Source organism: Galleria mellonella, unplaced genomic scaffold (genome assembly GCF_026898425.1).
Source record: "Galleria mellonella isolate WM207_F2 unplaced genomic scaffold, CSIRO_AGI_GalMel_v1 utg172, whole genome shotgun sequence".
Lineage (NCBI taxonomy): Eukaryota > Metazoa > Arthropoda > Insecta > Lepidoptera > Pyralidae > Galleria > Galleria mellonella.
The window spans coordinates 2807641-2826975 of record NW_026442015.1 but is presented as its reverse complement, the minus strand read 5'-3'; the positions used below and the strand labels follow the sequence as shown (position 1 = coordinate 2826975).

The 19335-nt window shown below is 32.1% G+C and overlaps 1 protein-coding gene and 1 long non-coding RNA gene across 3 annotated transcripts in view; both read left to right on the top strand.

Moving 5' to 3' along the window:
* The window catches only part of LOC113523059 (Krueppel-like factor 3), a 47838-nt gene extending 29014 nt beyond the window's left edge, over nt 1-18824 (top strand). The window contains exons 6-9 of one of the 2 annotated variants that reach the window (XM_052893064.1): nt 11175-11243; nt 12142-12217; nt 12832-13166; nt 13647-18824. In XM_052893064.1, coding sequence (XP_052749024.1) covers nt 11175-11243; nt 12142-12217; nt 12832-13166; nt 13647-13819 — 653 coding nt within the window. In that variant the 3' untranslated portion in view covers nt 13820-18824. The remainder of the gene's footprint in view (nt 1-11174; nt 11244-12141; nt 12218-12831; nt 13167-13646) is intronic. The other variant, XM_052893065.1, reaches the window with a different exon arrangement.
* Nucleotides 7773-9010, top strand: LOC128200250 (uncharacterized). The gene is made up of 2 exons (XR_008252636.1): nt 7773-8302; nt 8557-9010. It is a non-coding gene; the product is annotated as an uncharacterized LOC128200250 (long non-coding RNA).
* Nucleotides 18825-19335: the final 511 nt, after the last annotated feature.

The window sequence follows — 19335 nt, the reverse complement described above, 5'->3', positions numbered from 1 at the left end:
TAATGGGAATCACTTAATTGTATGGCTCTTTAGCTCTTCTGTATTAGTAGTGTTAGTAATAATTGATTTTGGTAATGTACTCTTTGGTACAATTAAAATATCTCAACTTCAGTTTTTGACATTGCAAAAACTAAAGAAATTACTTCAATTTACTTCAAGGAACACATACAAAGTCTCAATATAACGTTTGAAACTTTCATACAAGCCCCGCGCTCACGCGATCAATTTTGCATGATAAGATTACAAACATTTACAGATTTTGCTTACCACTGCTGCTATTTGTCCCAATAAAATAAATTATTCAGTTTCATTAGTACTGTCGTTGGGTTAAGACTTGTACTCGTATCATCTTTACAATTAACTTAGTCCCCTAGATAAAGTATAGACGAATATATTAATAAAATATCGCTAGCGAATCCGTAAAATAGAATGAGATAGCGACAAACGCTGTCTTGTTTTTTCGCATGTGAAAGTGGACTGAAGCAATTTTATCAATAAATTCGTTTGTATCATTATATAGTAGCTATATAGTATAGCTTATTTATAGCATCGCTTCATATCTACAGTGTAACCACCACCTTACTTCGTAACACGGTGGCGTAACAATGACTACCGAATGTATAAATTCACGCATAATTGTAGCGAGTAAAGTGTGAGAATCAATTTGTGAATGGGGTGTAAGTTATAGAATCTAGCGATTATTAACCATAACAATGTTATGTTAAAATCAGCAATTTATGGTTATTTTTTTATTCTTTTTAAGTTATGTTTGAAATGTAGTAACAATGTAATATCAATATGTATATACGTAATGCAGAAAATTCTATCGAAAACGTTTAAAGTTCGCAAATGTGACATCACAGTTTTTTGCCATAAATAAAAAGCTAATTTTGCGTTCGATTTAACACAATTTATTTACTTCTCAGATGGGCTATGGTGTTGTTCAAATCTATACACGAAACTTACCAATTTTTTACCCATCATCTTGTTTTTCATTTTACGCACAAGCAACTTCTCTCGTGTTGCACGTGTTCATGGACGACAGTAGCCGCTTTCTATCAGGTGGACTGTCTGTTCGTTTGCCTCCCTAACAATAAAAAAAAAAACAAATCTAGGCAGAACTGTTAGACTCTGATTCTATTTTGCAAGTTGGCTGTAACTAAAAGGCAATACTAATGTTGGAATAACGATGTTGATATAGAAGTTCTATTTAAGAAAAAAAACACTACGCGTTTTTAAAGCTAGTATTTAGACACTATCGCTGATGTCGCTGCACTTGTAAACTTGTACCATACAACGATTTCAATCAGCAGAACCAATCATTGCAGTTAAGAGTTTACGGGCTCCGTTACAGTGCTCTGAATGTATGTAGTCGTGAAATAAACGATTGGCTTACCGTGAAATGGAAGGCATTATTACGTGACACTCTCATGAATTGCTTCTATTGTTATTTTGTATTGTACTAATCGCAGACCTATTGTGTAGTGATATAAAATATGTTTAAGGTGGCTGTAATGTTCTCAATAACATTTCTAGTATAAATTAGAAAGCGAATGTCTGTTTCTTATATTTCTCTTACGAAATTATTAAATCGGGATTAATGGTTTAATAGTTTTAAATGTATTTATTACACTGACCTCAAAGACGGATCGTGAATCTAATCTGAGACTTGTCTTTCGTGTAGCTGCATCGTGTTAAAATTCTTTGAAGTTTGAATTGAATCTACCTTTTTTTTGGTCAGCCAAATCCTATTCGTTTTAAGGCCAAATGTTTATTTAATTATTTATTATTACAAAATACACAACTCTTAAAAACTATAACATTTTAGTGTTATTTTTAGTACTTATAGCCAATTACGAATTTAAATTTGTATTATTTCCTTATTTAGAAATAAGCGTTCACAAAGCTGATATTATGTATGTGTTTAATAGAAAAGAATAGATATAATCTTTATTCAAATAGATTCGTTTACAAGCTCTTTTTTCAAAACATCCATTTTTATTATTTTACTGCTTGGTTTGGAATTTCATTGCTCAACAGACATTGCTGTCTGAAATTCAACAGTTACTTTTTTATAATTATAAAGTACAAGATAATTTTACATTTGTATGGATACTGTGACTATAATTAGCATTGAGTTCTATTTGTATTTATTATTAAACGAAAAATAAACATGCAAACAAGAGCAGATTAATCCCCACAAACATCACCCGTTCATCCGTCCATCAGGAGTATGACGGATGAACCTTCAAGAAAAGAGCATATTTCTTTTTAAAGGTCGACAGCACACCTGCAATGCCTTTGATGTTGTGGGTGATCATGGACGGCGGTAGTCACTTACCATTAGGTGAGCCGAATGCTCGTTTGCCTCTTGTATTATAAAAAAAAAATCCTTACGTTCAACCATATTTTAGGAAACTCGACGACCTAGTCCACCACGCCGAAAATCTATTTGTAGAGATATGAATCCGCATTCTAAATTCAAATGTTTAAAATATCTTAGTTAAACTTTTTATTCATTGGTACGTTTTACTAGTTTTAAAATTAAGATCACTTGTCAATATTTTTGTTACTGTTTTCTAACATAATAAGAACTAAAGATGGTTAATATATAGCAATATCTATATATTGTTTTTTTTTTGATGGATTAAAATGGTATGGTTACCCCGCCTGCGCTAACGGTATACGCTGGCGGAGCACCACTGAAGGGTGATAGATGAGAATGAAAACAGGCCAGTTAGCCCATCATGATAAATTCATTAGGAATTAACCATTTTAGTTTCCAGGGAGAACCGCGAGGAGGTCGACCTGGTTGGGTATATTGCTAGCAATGGGATTCTCAGTCTCCATTACTAACAATCCATTTTCCCCCTATATATTGTATTTACAATATCTATACTTATATTGGGCAAATAACAGATATATTAATCGGTTATCCAATATATAATATGGGGAAGAAAAATCTGTTCGTAATGAATTAGATATCCGAATAGTATAGGCGATATCGCAATGGGTGGTCCTTTATGTCCAGAAGAACATTATATATAAATATCGATTGTTACTCATCTCTAGTAAAAACTACTTGTCTAATATAAAAATGCTGGAACAAAATCTAACTAGCGTCCGTTACGTTTCCCACTCGTAATTTACTCGCATTGATTTAAAGCTCATACATAAACTGTCCCTTCACTATGAACTGAGACTAGAACAATTAAGATTACCCATCTCGTTTACAATATATTCAGTCAGAGAGAAAGTCTGTACGTCGATCCGTACATTTGATACATGAGATTTTATCCTATGCACAGATAGGTTATTAGTCATTGTAACCGTAATGATGTTATTTACGATTGTAAAGGAAATTATCAAATTATTTATTATTTTAATATTATTTTTTGCTTCGCAAAAATAGCGATTTCATTAGTAGATACTCACATATTGAAGAACGACGAGATGTTTCATATGTTAGATACGTGAGATTTGAAACATTTGAATTTAGAACACGAAGTTTATCGACATGATTTTGCTTCAATTTTTTTTTTTTGTTTACATCGTAACTAATTAACATGAGATCTATATGAGAGTAAATTATAAATTGCAATTGCTAATGTAAAAGTATTGTAAAAATGTGTTCAAAATTGTCGAAATAATCGCGTAACATATTGACAAAAAAAAAAAAAACTGAAGAGAACTCACTTCTTTTATAATTAGTTTAAAATATCATAGCATGGCGATACAACCTTTTATACCTTTACTTATCTAAGACTAAATCTAGTCTGGCTTTGCACGGGTAGATAGAATTTTCTAAAATAATATATAGCCTATGCTACTCTTTTTTTTATATACAACTTAGAATGGCAAACAAGCTGACGGTCCACCTGATGGAAAGTGGTAACCGTCGCCTATAGACATGAGTAGTACCATGGACATAGTATACTGTTTCGCCCATGATACCCCCATGCGTTGCCATTCCTGAGGACTCAGGTGTTATTCCTCTGTACCCAGTAAATTCACGCCTGATAATGTAGCTTTCTATAGATATAAGAAGCCTAATATATATTCCATTCTGATGTATTCACACATTCTGATAAAATCGCCTTAAGTCCTTTCACGTCTAAGAACTATTAGATAATACGTAACATTCCGTACTTACAGGTTTAAATTGGAAGACTGCATTAGAATTGTAGCAAAAACAAAGTTTTATATAGAGAAGATAGAATGTTACTCGTTGGATTCATCGGGCATCTGTAGATAAATCATGCTAACAATTGGTATCATAAACAGTAGTTTTTTTTTTTTTTTTTTTTTTTCTTCTTTTGTGGCGTTCACCCCGATATTAGGGTATTTTGCCAAGAACAAAACGGGGAAACGATAATAGTAATAAAAATACCTAACACAAACGAATTTAGAAAGGATAAGGATTAGGTCTAGGATATTTATAGGATATGAAGGATATACTTGTACATATGAGAATATATTTATAAATATATAGGAAAAGCAATTGATGCAACTATAAATGTATTCATGTAATATAACTAAATCTTAATATTGTTATCATATATATATGAAGATAGTATTTTATAGATAATAGGATCATTGGAAGAAAGTAGAGTAAGAATAGAAGTTGGGAATGGAACACGGATGGATCGGAGATGATTAAAAAGGGAGGTGTGGTCAAATTTAGAACATGAGAAGAATATATGATTCAAGTCCGCCACTTCAGCACCGCAATTACACGACGAACTTTGTACAATACCAAGCTTGTATAAATGAGAAGGTGTGCATACGTGACCTAGACGCATACGAGTTATAATAGTTGTTGCGGTCTTTCCAAGCTTTAATTTACAAAACCATGGTTTGAAAGGAATATCGGGTTGTATAAGGCGATAAAATCTTCCTTTTATTGTACTTGTTTTTTCCCAATATTCCTTCCAGGCATACCTTAAATATATTTTTGGGAGACAAGCTAGGTCACTACAGTAATTATGATACGGATACATATCACCACAAGTTACAGCCTCTCTTGCAATAAGGTCAGCTTTGTCATTGCCGCTAATACCACTGTGTCCTGGTAACCAGGCAAAAGAAACGGAATACCCTCTCAACATGCAAAGATAAAGACTTTGTCTTATGTCACAAATAATGGGATAAACTGGTTTTGATTTAAACGGATATTTGGCTAGAGCTTGCAAAGAGCTCATAGAGTCAGTGAAAACTATTGCCTTATGTAATTTCATTAAAAGTATATATTCTACAGCTTTTAAAATACCATAGCATTCCCCGGTAAAAACTGAAGATTCCGGTGGAAGTTTAATTTTTTGAACGATATTAAATTGTGAATGAAACACACCCACACCTACACAACCGCTATTGTCTGGTTTTGATGCATCAGTAAAGATGTAGTGCCATTCATTCCATTCAATGTCAGTTATAAACATAAATTTGGCATTCAATTCTGAATCATTTTTTGATAACCCAAAATCATATTTAATATTAGGAGATAAAACTAAAGATTGATATGAGCATTTATAAATGGGAAAACAGGACGATGTAAAAGTGGGAGATTCTATGGATTTATATTTTTCATAACTTTGTATTAAACATGGAGGTTTTTTATGTTTCCAATAAGATGAAGACGAAATAAAGATATATAGTTGAGATAACTTTTGAATAAGCGGATGATCAGATAATTGTAAACAACGAAAAAAGAAGCGATCAGATAAATATTGCCTTCTTAAAACCAAAGGTGGATCACCGACTTCGAGCTGTAAAGCATTGATTGGACTTGATTTCATTGCTCCAGAGATAATCCTCAAGGCCTTTGATTGAATTAAATCCAATTTCTTAAAAGCAAATGAACTTCCTGGAGCTAACAAAAAAGTTCCATAATCAATGACACTCCTTATAAGACCATTATAAGCAAGTTTTAGTGAAACGGGATGTGCTCCCCACCAAACTCCAGCAAGGCACCTAAGAATGTTGAGGTTACGCTCACATTTCGTGGAAATATAATTACAGTGGGACAGACCTGTTAATTTATTATCTAGCACGATACCTAAAAATTTAATTTCAGTCTTTATAGGAATGTATGAGTTATCATAAAGCACCTTAATTTGTTGCGGTGATCTCATTCTTGAAAACAAAACTACACTACTCTTGGTTACAGAAAGATTAAGACCATTTGCATCTAACCACGTTTTTAACAAATCTAATGAATCAGATAATTTGGCAGAAGCAGATTCTATGGACTTCGCAGTAAAATATAATAAGAGATCATCAGCATATTGTAAAATTTTGACGGATTTATCAAGGAATGATTCTAGATCGTATGTGTATATGTTGAATAAAATTGGACTGAGAACAGATCCTTGTGGAAGGCCTTTCCATACTGTTCTAGATAATTTGGTATCTTCATCTAGATCCATATGTATTGTTCTTTCTGATAAAATATTAATAATGAAATTAGAAAGTATTACCGGTACATTTAAAGCTTGTAATTTAGTTTTTAAAATAGAAATTATTACATTATCATAGGCAGAATTTATATCTAAAAAGGCTGAGAGGATTGACAAATTTTGTGAGAAAGCTATATGAATATCTGAAATAAGAATGCTCACATTATCTAAGGTGCTCTTACCTTTCCTAAAACCAAACTGGTTCGGGGATAGTAAGTTATTACTTTCTAAAAACCATTCTAGACGGTTCTTCACTAAATGTTCAGCTAGCTTTAGTAAGACAGAGGAAAGTGCAACAGGACGGTATGAAGATGGTTCAGAAGGTGGTTTATGAGGCTTTAGAAATGGTATAATAATCTGAGACTTCCATGAAGTAGGTATATTTCCCGAAATAATTATGGAATTAATTATATTTAAAAAGTAAATTAATGTCGCATCGCTAGCATTTTTAAAAAAGGAATACGGTATACCGTCTTCTCCCGGTGCAGAGTCTTTAATACAAGCTAGAACACCTTTAAGTTCTACAAGAGTAAAAGGAGACTCAAGTTCGGATAATTCGTCAGAGACGGATAGAGAAATATTGTAAAGGCATTCCGGCACATAACTAGGAGCAAGGCGATCTAAAAATTTATTCGCTAAAGTTAAATCGAGTGCAGAACGTGATGTATGATCACTAAAGGCAGATCTGAATCTTTTAATATTATTCCAAACGACTGATGAATTAACTTCTGGACAGATAGAAGAACAAAATCTTCTCCAACCTTCCAATTTCTTTTTTTTCAGTAGTTTTCGAGTAGAACGTGAAACTGCGGTGTAAATTTCAAAATTTTCTGATGTCATGTAATTATTATAATTTTTTTCAGCCTCTTTACGATTTTTAATTGCTTCCGTACAATCTTTGTCCCACCAAGGTGGGGAGGGAATTTTCCCTGAAGCACTATTTTTAACAGGAAATAATAAATCAGCAACCTGCTTCATATTAATTATCAAGTCATTACAACATTGATGTTCATTTCCATGATAAACAATAGGTAACTCCGATATTTTATTATCTAAATATTGTTTGTAAATATTCCAGTCTACATTTGATAAATTATATTTAAGTCGAGGACGACTCTTTCGACTTGAGGGAATGGAAATTGGAAAAGAAAGAATGAGGGGAAAGTGATCGCTTCCGAAGGTAGAGGAATGAGGATACCACGACAGTGAAGAAGCTAAATCAGAAGAACATATTGAAATATCAGGAGCACTAAACCCTTCATTCGGTGCAGTTCTACGTGTCGGTACATCTGAGTTAATAATACATAAGTTGTAAGTGTCAATTATCGTCAGGAGTTTTCCACCATAAAAATTAGAAGTAGAACTGCCCCACGATTGGTGCTGAGCATTAAAATCGCCCATTACGAGAAAAGGTTTAGGTAAAATTGAAAATAATTGTTCTAGTTGTGAATATATTTGGCATGTAGGATCAGGAATATATAAAGTAACAAAACAGATACCATTTATAATTATAGCAGCTGCATTAATGCCGCTATATACAGGAAGCGAAAAAGAAGAAAAAAGAAGGGAGTTTTTGACCAATATGGTAACACCGCCATATCCGTCAGCTCTATCATCACGGAGACTTGTAAAGCCTGAAATCCTAAAAGGATATCCTGGCTTTAACCAAGTCTCTTGTAGAGCTATTATAAAAGGATTATATTTATTAATCAAATAAAATAAGTCTGATTTCTTATTTGTTATGCTACGACAGTTCCACTGAATTATTTGGACTTTGTAATCCATTGTGAGAAGTTAATAATTGAGAAAATACATTGTACATGGCATCGTTGGACGGTGGTAAAGTTGTTTGTATCGTTTTTGATTGCGATAACACTTTAATAAGCATGAGAATAATATCAATGATGGATTGATTATTGTCAATATTATTTGATGATAATGCACAACCATTAGAGGGAGCAGGAATATTATATTCCTTAACTATGGCTTCATGGGCAGAACGATCATATCCTTGTTGTATTTTTTGAGGAGAGCGTGGTTTAAGTGTAACTGTTTTTTTATATGATGATTGTATATGTGGTAATGATGATTTCTCTTTAAGGAAAGAAGATTGAAAATGAGATTTATTGGAAGGAGATGATGATGTTAATACATCTGAATATAGTTTAGAAGTTGGAGGATGAAATTTTGATGCTTCAGCATAAGAAACACAACTATGGGCCATTGTTTCTTTAATGGCTTTCTGACGTGCATATTCAGGACATTTTTTACTAATTGCTGAATGAGAACCATTACACAAGATACAAGAAACATTTTCCTCATCTACTTCACATTTATCACCTGTATGATTTTGCCTGCATTTATAACACCGAGGATTTGAACGACACTGCATCTTGACATGTCCGAACCTACAGCAGTTATAGCATTGGATAGTAGGGTAAATGTACAAATCTACAGTTAATGATGTGTAAAACATAAATACTCTTTTTGGCAATATTTGTCCATCAAAAGTAATAACAATGGTTTCAGTATTAATAAAACTTGGTTGTCCTTCATTAATTGTCTTTTTCTTTATTCTTCTGGTTTTTAGAATTTTCCCACAACCTATCGGTACTGATATATTTTGGATTACTTCCTCTTCTGTCCAATCTTTAGGAATACCCCTCACAATTCCCATACGGGTCACATGGAAAGAAGGTATAAATGCCTTAAAATTATGTGTCACTAAGTTACTATTATTTAAAAATGCATTTGCATTTTCAAAATTTGAGAAAGAAAGCGATAAACGGTTTCTTCCTATTCTTTTGAGGCTACCATTCACTATATTATTTATCTTATTAGTGTGTAAAAAGCGACCAAATGCAATAGGATGTAATGTAGTGTTATCATTAGGATGTGTTTCATTTTTTTGTACATGAACGACATAAGGTGCTATATCCTCGGCATTGTACAAAGTTCTGCTTAAAGTACTGGGTGGAGAAGCAGGTTTAACAGACTCGGTATTGTTTACAACTGGTATTGATACTTGAGTTTGATTCTCATCTTCAATACATTGACAATCACTATCTTTAATTTTAGATTCAAGACCCTTGGTGTGCCTCCTTCGTTTTTTATTGCAATGTTTGCAAATGCGACGTTCACCACGTACTCGCTTACGTTTAGAACTTGCAACGCTAGAACCATCTGTGTCCATACTAGATTCACCCAATATATCAAAACTATTATTGAATGGAATAGTTATATTTGCAGACACCTGGGGGTTGTCCCCCCAGGGTCTATAGGTGGATCCATAATGTTAATATAGGTAATTTACTTACCAATATTTACAGCAACAAACACTATTACTACAAAATATACAATTAAATATACAATCTAATACACAATATATAAAAAAGACTAATCCTTATATAAATAAAAATAAAATTAATTTAAAGAAGATCAAAAAACACTCCCGCTTTTTTAAACGTTTTTTTTTTTCTAAACAGTAGTTAGAGCTATTTTAATAGTTCCTTTTTTAAGGTATGTTACGCGATGACATTGTCAGTTCTGAATGAATTTTAAAAGTTTAATTTTGGAATGGAAAATTTAGTGTAGTAGAACACACTATTTCGAGTTCCAAATTCAAATATTTTCAAACGAATGAGTTTATGAAGTGTAGAAATAGTTCGCTCTTAGCGATAAGGCATTGTTTTCTCAGTGTAATATTTTTCTTGTAATTGTTTGTAGTTTACTATTGTAATCTTATGGAGGAAACAATAAAGAGTATCTATCTATCTATCTATCTATACTGGAGACGATTACTTTTTTACAATCAAATAGGCCGTCAAGTTACTTGTTATTCCAAGCTGCATACAAAAAAAAATACCGACACGGAGGCACACGCCACATTCGTTTTAATTTTTCCCATCATATTTTTTAATATAACCGAACCTCAATATAAAAGAACGTTTCGTACTTGCCTGCCTTTGTCTATTCCTCCGGTGATCGCGTAGGAACGTAAAGTACCTGATAATTGGATAATTTCTAGACGTATATGGACAAATTGTGCTTTTACTAACACCGGCGTTTCTGTCTCATTCACACCTTCATTAGTCGAGTGAGATGAATATAATGGTGTTTAGTGTTTTGTATTCTGTTGTATATGGAAGCTAATAAGAAGGTGCGGTAATTGGAATTTAATAGTTTTTATAATCTTTTATTAGTAAAGGCACAGACAAAATACTAAAAAGCTTTAGTCGACGGAGGGCATGTTGTCCCTTTGCGTTAGCCGCGTACTTAAGCGTGAAAATGGCATGGTTACTCCGCCTGCCCTATCGGTATTCACTAGCGGGGTACCAGTGAGCGGTGATAGGTGAGGATGAAAAGGCAGGTCAGTTAGCCTATTGTGACGAATTCAGTGATGAATTGGTCACGATAGTTTCTAGGGGGAACCGCATGCAGGTCGACCTGATAGGGTATATTGATAGCAATGGGGACTACACTCCCCATTACTAACAATCCCTTCCCCCCTTAGCTGCGTACTAGCATGGTTACATGGGTGTTGTAGTTCTGTAGCATGAAAAACAATGCGTTTTATTTTTACGGACAAAAGTATACGCCGAGGATTGTCCATCGTGAATTGTATCCGAGAAAGAAGTCCATAGTCGGTCATTTTAAATAAAAAAAAAATTAATAGGTACGTTAGAATAATAAAATTTATATTTATTTTTTCTTTTTCAGGCACGATTCCCACATCGTCAAAGTTAGTCAAAGAAACTGAATGTACTTCCACGCAATTATTATTCCAGTAAGTATGTGCTTTAGCATACCATCCACATCTAGGACGTATCCGCTACTTTATACATATTTTCCGCATTATATAAAATTCCTCAGATTATTTAAGTTGATTACCACCCACCGTGGTGCAAAAGTAAGAAAGTCATCTTGCATAAATGAGTCTCGAGTTCGAATTCTGCTTGGACCAATTTAGGAAAAATCTGAATTGGCTATTTCAAATTCATAAATAAGGTATAATATATAGGGCAATTGTGTAATGGTGAGATTTTTAATAATATAGTATATAATAATCTATACTTACAGTTTTACCAGAGAGAGACTGAACAAAAATTGTTTGCTTGGGTACCTCTGTCCCATTCTTGTTTCTACCATGAAGCAATTGTCTTCATGGCTGTGTTTTGGTTTGAAGGGTGGGATATGGCCTGAATTTACACGATACAGAGGAATAACACAGAAGTCCTCAGGAATGGCAACATATGGGAGGTATCATTAGCGAAACAGTATACTCTGTTATGTCCATGGTACTACTCATGTCTATAGGCGACGGTTCCATTGGTTGTTTGCTATTCTAAGTTGCATAAAAAAAGCAAACGATTGTTTGAACGCGCTAATCTCTCGAAGTACCCAGTTGGATTTGATTTTTTTGTGCATTTGATTGCTCATTAACTTATTAGGTCATTCAACATCACGATATGACTATAGACGAATCCGCGGATTATAGCTAGTATAATATACCTACCGACCTCCCGCCCCCCCACTAGATGGAGTGACGATCTCAAATGCATTGCAGAGACTCTGCGGATGCAGGTGGCTTAGGACCGTTCTTCATGGCAGTCTATGGGCGAGGCCTATGTTCAGCAGTGGATGGATAATGGCTGAGATAATGATAATTATTTTTTTCATTTCAAGTCCAGCCATCAGGTGCCGAAAATTAAACTAGGGCCAGATCTCCGCAGTGCAAGGAAACCAAAACCACATCAGCAGAAGTAAATATTGTTAACGTTACTGGCATTGAATTATTTAACTATTATATTTTATAACTATTAAAAAACAGTCTACTTATTTATATGTATTTGCATACATAATCACTAGATGGCGCTGTCTCTTATGACCAGTGTAATTTATAAATTAAATTAAACACTATTTGTATAAGTCATCGCATCATCGCATCATCGCATCATCGTCATTATATTAGTCGTTAACTGTTTACTGCTGAACATTGGTCTACCCCTATTGGGGTTTTGGCTGGCCACGCTTGGCCACCTAGGGTTGGCAACCGCAGTTAGGTTTTGGTGTTATTTTAAGAGGAACGCTGCTGTCCATCCCTCGACCATATTAAGTTCCCTTAGTTACACTTACGACATCCACAGGAAAGGAAGGGCATTATTTCTATAAGTTTTTTTTTTTTATTTATTTATTATTTGACAAAAATCACAAAGTTACAAATACAAAATACAATAGGCCTCACAATAGTGTTTATCTAGTTATAACATAAATTTAATTAGAAATAACTTAAATTAGTAATAACAATTAAATTTAATTACTAATACAAACAAGTAATAAATTACATTAGTAATAACATAAATATTTATTTTTCTAGATTCAAACAACCAACACAACAGCCGATTCCGCAAACACCACACGATCTACCCCACAAGCAGTTCCTATCGCCTCTCATACCCTTCCCCGTAGCGCACAAGCCCACAGAAGCGGACCTGAAGAATTTTCTCCTAAACACGGCACTACAGAACGCTCTAACAGGCTCTCTAAGCCAATTAACACAACGGAAAACATTCACGAAGCCAGCTGAAAATGAAAATATTGAAGTTAACAATGAACAGAATAGACGCCGTCTCCATAAATGCGACGTGGCCGGGTGCCATAAAGTATATACGAAGAGTTCGCATTTGAAGGCGCACAAACGAACGCATACAGGTATTTTGTTATTATTAACTTTGACCTTAAAGTGTACCGTCCTTTAGTAATGTTAAATCATATCAAATTTCAATAAAATTTATCTTTTAACCATTTTTTGCCCGTAATGAAAATCGTCTGTTAAAAATTCCATGTCGAACTAAATTTCAAACAGAACTTTAGAAAATATTTAGAGGATCAACAAAACAGTTTCGAGTTGGGAAGAAGAATTCGTGTCTCCAACTAACGGTATACGCTGGTGAGGCATCAGTGGGACATGATATGTGAGGATGAATGCAGGTCCGTTGATCCATCGTGACGAATTGAAAAATTAATCACTATGATTTCCAAAAGAACCTGGTGGAGGTCGACCTAATAGCGTATATTCCTAGCAATGGAGCTGTTAGACCCCAATACTCACAATCCATTTCCTCACTCCATTCCAGTTAGATTAGCCGATTTTCTTTTTATTTTCATGGCTTTAAAACTATTGCATTTCAGGCGAGAAGCCCTACTCGTGTGCGTGGGCGGGCTGTGAGTGGCGTTTCGCCCGCTCAGATGAGTTGACTCGCCACACCCGGAAGCACACTGGCCATCGACCTTTTACCTGCCCGCTGTGTCGACGGTCTTTCGCCAGGTCTGACCATCTTGGGCTGCATATGAGACGACATTAGTTGTTATAACACTAGCTCTAGTACTACCTGAGAAATAGGATGTGCGAATTTAAGTCTTAAACTTTTAAGGTCTTTTGGTTCAATTTAGGATTCTGTACCTGTGAAGTTTACTTGTATGTGTAAAGTATTTTGCAAACGAAAAATATTTGTAAAGGATAAATATGCAAATTTAACTCTTATATGTTTAAAAGTTTTAGGTTCTTTTTATTTTGACAACATAGTGTGATAATGTCTCACTATCTATCTATGAAAAGAGCATTTCCCGAATGCGAAATATAAAAAATTATAAAAGAAGTATATAACGTATTCGTGATTTTGAATTACTCAGGACTTACAATAATGATATTATCTCATTGTACTCGCAAGATATATTCTACTCCCATTCCCATTATTCTCCATTAGCTGTCGTCCTCTCTATTCAATAAATTTTAGTGTATTTCATACATATTATTATTATGAAACTATGAATCTCCATTATTACCACACGCTTTTTGTACATGACTTCTCTTTTGTAGTATTTTAATTTAAAGATATTACAATTAATTTGCTTGAGAATACAATTTCAATTTTAAGCACCATTCACACAGTCCCAGATCAAAGTTTTCTGAGCCCTGACCATCAGAGCTTAATAATCCGTCAAGGACATTCTGTTTGTTACCAATGTTCGCACATCATTAAAATTTTGTACTCGTGTATTGAAAAATTAATGATTAATGCAAATTTATCTGTATTTATCATCAAATAAGAATAAGTGTTCATTATCGTCACTAATGCGCAAATAACATAGACACTTACGGTAAAACAACGTCCCTTAAATATTAGTGTTGTCTTTATAATGCAGTCAATCGTTGAGAATAAATCATTATCTTTTTGATTAATCGTATTTATGGACCACATTGTCTTTGTGTTCGCTCAGTATAGTGTGGTCACATGTGCTATAATAAAATGTACATATACATATGTGTGTGAGTGTGAAGAAGTTTATATAAAATGTACGCATGCAATTTTTTTCCTGTCCCTGACGGAAATCTAAGAGGTGTGTGAACAGTACTTTACTCACCAGTCCTGTGAATTGATTTATATCACTGTTTTATATTGAAACTTTAAGGATCAATATATTGCAATTGTAATTGAAATTCATGCTTTATACCATACACATATAGCATAATCAGGTGGATTTACAAATTGTGCGAATTTATTACTGGAATTTGAATCTCAAGTAACTCTTATTTTGTGCTCTCAAATAATCCCTTTTATGTTGTGTTGTGTGTTTATTTAGTAACGTTATCCAACCTAAATTTCTCTAATTTGTGTTATTATTAAACTTAAGGTCATGTAGTAGTAATTATTGGGAGATTACAAAAACTTGAATCTCAAATGGATATCTGTAGCTTTCTACATGTGTCTATAATTTTTTTTTTGTTACAATAATAGAATGGCAACGTGATTTTTAATATCGATATACACTGGTGGAGCACCGCAGTTAATGGGGCCGCTAATCCTCATTACTATCAAAAGTCATACTATAATTGTAATGTTACATTTTTTTTTTGACGTTACACTTAAAGGCCAGTATTTTAGGATTAATCTTCCGGAACTTCACTGAATCCTGAATAGCCAATATTTATACCATTTTCCACATAAAGCTATCTGTTTCAGCAATTCAACTTGCGTTACGTTTAATATATAATGTAATATTACGTTTATAAAGCCAGTATATTAGATTTACTCTTTCTTACGCACTACTGAAAATCTTTAGTGTTCCTTTTATTGTCTACATCGCTATTTTAGTAACATTACCTAGCATTATTAACTTAAGGGCCAGTATATATAAAACATTTATTAATATAATTATACGTAGAATTACATTCAAGTGTGTATTAATTTAAAATCTATTATAGAAAACGTATTTTTTGAGGTGTTTAAAGTGTACTTAATATAATTTTAAATCATGTTATTAATTAATGAAGAATCTAGTTGTCAACGTTAGTAATATGTAAGAAAATAGTTATAAGAGAAGATTTCGAAAATGGCGCGCGTGCATGGGATAAGACTATAAAATATTATATTATAAAATCTTAATAATATAATAAAATTGTAACGTCTGTACATGGAAAACGTTTATGAAAACAATATGTGAGCGGTCTTAATGAAAGCAATAAAAGTCGAAACAATAATTATTAGACATTTTCTTTGTATGAATATTAATTTCGACTTTACGCAAAAACTACAGCGCACACAGTTGAATGGGGTTTTCACTGTTGTGTTCCTGAAAGTCTAACTTATCTTGATACGCCATCTATAATTGGTATATTTAAGCAATTTTACTACTTCTTAAATTCACGCGTACAAAGTTGCGGATAGAAAGCTAGTATTCTATAGAAAGACTGCAAAAATTTGGAATGGTCTTTTTTATTTTTATTTTTTTTGCAAGAAAAGATGTTTTAGGTATACTTTGTTAAGGATTATGAAATAACGTATTATAAATTCTTACTGATAAAGATTCTGTTCAGACCAACGCAATTCTTATTACATACATATTTTTACTTTGTCATTTTTTTTTCGCATCCCGTAAAGCTATAAAGGTCATCTTCGGCCAACAGCATGTACGGTTAGAAAAAAAAACAACTTATTATTTTTATTTACATAATATAATGTAGTTGTTCAATTATTATTATTTTTTTATAGAATTTAGTGTAAGAGTGAATTGTGTAATTACGTATACGTTATATTTAATATACGATACCTTTGTATAGTCTAAGATTATGAGTATGTATAATTATAAAAATGCTCAAACACGAATGTTCCACAATGTGTAAAATTTAGTAATTATACAGGGCAATTACGGCAATATTAGTATAAAAAAAAAAATTATTTCCTATTAAAAAAGAAATATTATAAATATAGGAGATATACATTTATTGTTTTGTTTCAAATGTTTATAAGATATTGGGTAGTATGGCAAAGTTTATTATTATTATATTATTATGAAATATATAATAATTAGTTATACACTAGTTTTAGGCTAAAGTTAAACTGAAAGTAATTTTGGGGCCAGTATTTTTGAAATTACATAGTAGAAATAGAAATAGAATTATTTAAAAATATCTATAGTAGTGTTTATTTCTCTCTGAAAAAAATTGTAAGAAATTATAGAAAAATAATTAGTAAAAATTATGTAATTATTGATCTCAAATTGGGTATTCCTTATTTTTTTCCTGTTTAATTTGTGAGTGTTGATCTCAAATGAATTTACAATATACTTTTACTTATTGTGGTAAATTAACAAACTGTGTATTTGTAAACTAACAATAGAGTGATATTTTGACATTCGTCATAATTTTAACTTATCTTTCGTTTCGTGCGCAATATATTATATTTTTAATGAAGCTGTTATATTTTTCTGGTGAATTAATAAAATTTAATTATATCTTCGATCTGAAATTTCGTTTACTTCTTAGATAACAAAAAGTTCAGTTTTTATTTATTTATAATTCTATACAAATAATGATTTTAAAAAGAGAATTAATACAAGTGAGAAGTGAAACTAATAACATCAGGAATGAAATAGTCTGCTTATATTAAGCAAGTTAACATAGCGCTTATGTTTACACCGCTAATGGTTGAGAAATAAATTTTGCCTGCCCTGATCTGAGATTGTAGTGTATTTTTCATTTTAAACCAGTTGATCTGACAGATATCCTTCAAAAATATTTGATGTGGCAATTGGGAACTATTTAGAAAAAAATAAGGGCTTTTATATTTTTAGGCAGTTTATTTCTTATTAAAAATTTCGTAAGCACACATTATATTTTAATGTAATAACTACCGGTTTAACTTACGTGTAATTAGATCAAGAAAGCTCGACTAGCTAGTAGAAGCGTGCAATCAGGCTCGCGCTCGCATCACAGCCGCTCATGAATAAGGATCACGAAATAATCTCGAAACTAGTCGAGCTTTTTCGGTCTAAATTTTGTTCTCGAATTTTGCGCTTAGCAACACATGTAACGGTTCATTTTTATTTTAATGTAAATTTATGTACAATTTGGTATCTATAAAATACAACAATATTTATCAATAAGGAAAATAAAAACATGAATTCTGATTGAAAAATATCACTCAGCAAACAAAAGTAGTACTTATGTCATAATGTATTATATTATACTTAAATAACAGTAATTACTTATCTCGCATTTTACCGGCCAGTAAAAGAAAATGCAATTTTAATATAGATTCCTAATTTTTTTATTTCTTTTTTATTGTAATAATAAGTTTAATTTTTGTGAGGTGTTTGTCTATAATAATAAATAAAAAATGTGTTATATAGTAGGTATATTGTATAGAAATTTTATCCACTGTCTGATTATAAGTGTGGTCGCAAAATGTGATTTTTATTAATTAAAAAAATAATATCATTATTTTTATATATTGCAACATATGGTGCTGGTCAAGTGGTACTTTTATATAAAAATATACATGTATTTAAAAAATATTGTTTACGTTTCTATTTATTTAGAAAATGTTTTTCTTTTAAATTTTAAAAATATAAGTTTAGGGATTGAAGGGCGCTGAAGATTTGAGACGTCTCCTGTTTAATTTATTCAGTCAAATTATAAAAAAAGGAACGATTTTACATATTTCCATTGGGTAAAGTTGCTGAATTATGTTGAAGACGTAATCAGATATTACCAATCATAAGATGGTACCCTTTTAAAATGAATTAATTAAATGTCAACATTGTTTAACCATTATAAATTCAATTACAAATGGATTTACCATTTGTAATAAAAAGACATATTTTTTAAGTCTGAATGTCGCCCAGATTCCAGACTCATGAAACTTTAAAACGTCACAATTGCTTAACATTGTTATCAGCCTTAACACTGTTTTATGAACTATAATTTGAAAAATTCTCAATAGTTTTGTATATATAAATTTATATTCTTATATAAATCGTTTATAGTCACATATGTACCTACCTATATTTTATGTTTAATAAAAATAAATGCATAAATTACAAAAGTTGTTTTGTTACTGGACTCCAAAATTTAGTAGCTCCTCAACTCGAATTCAATGAAATTAACCAGCCATCCTCAGAACGTCATAGAAATTTAAAGATTATACTCGTATTATCATCAAATACTCAAGTTTTTTTTTTAATACATAAATATTCATCAATATTATTCGATGTTTGTTTGAGGCTAGATAACCCGTTAAACGTCGTATTACCTATAACGCCATCTATTAAAAATAGTTTAAAGTTGCAATTCTCATAGAAAATTTTCTATTTTTAGTTTTTAGATTTTCAGTTTAAGTTTAGGTTTTTTTTGACATTTTTATTTTTAAATTACCTCTCAATTACAATGAATGAAATGAAAAGAAATTAATTCGAATAAGCCGGTTTTAAGTTTTAGCTAGACTAACGAATAACAGTTGATTCATATATTATTATCTATATAAGATTATTTAATTCTTAACTTCATGTTTTAATTCTGCAAATATATCTAGTTGTGAAA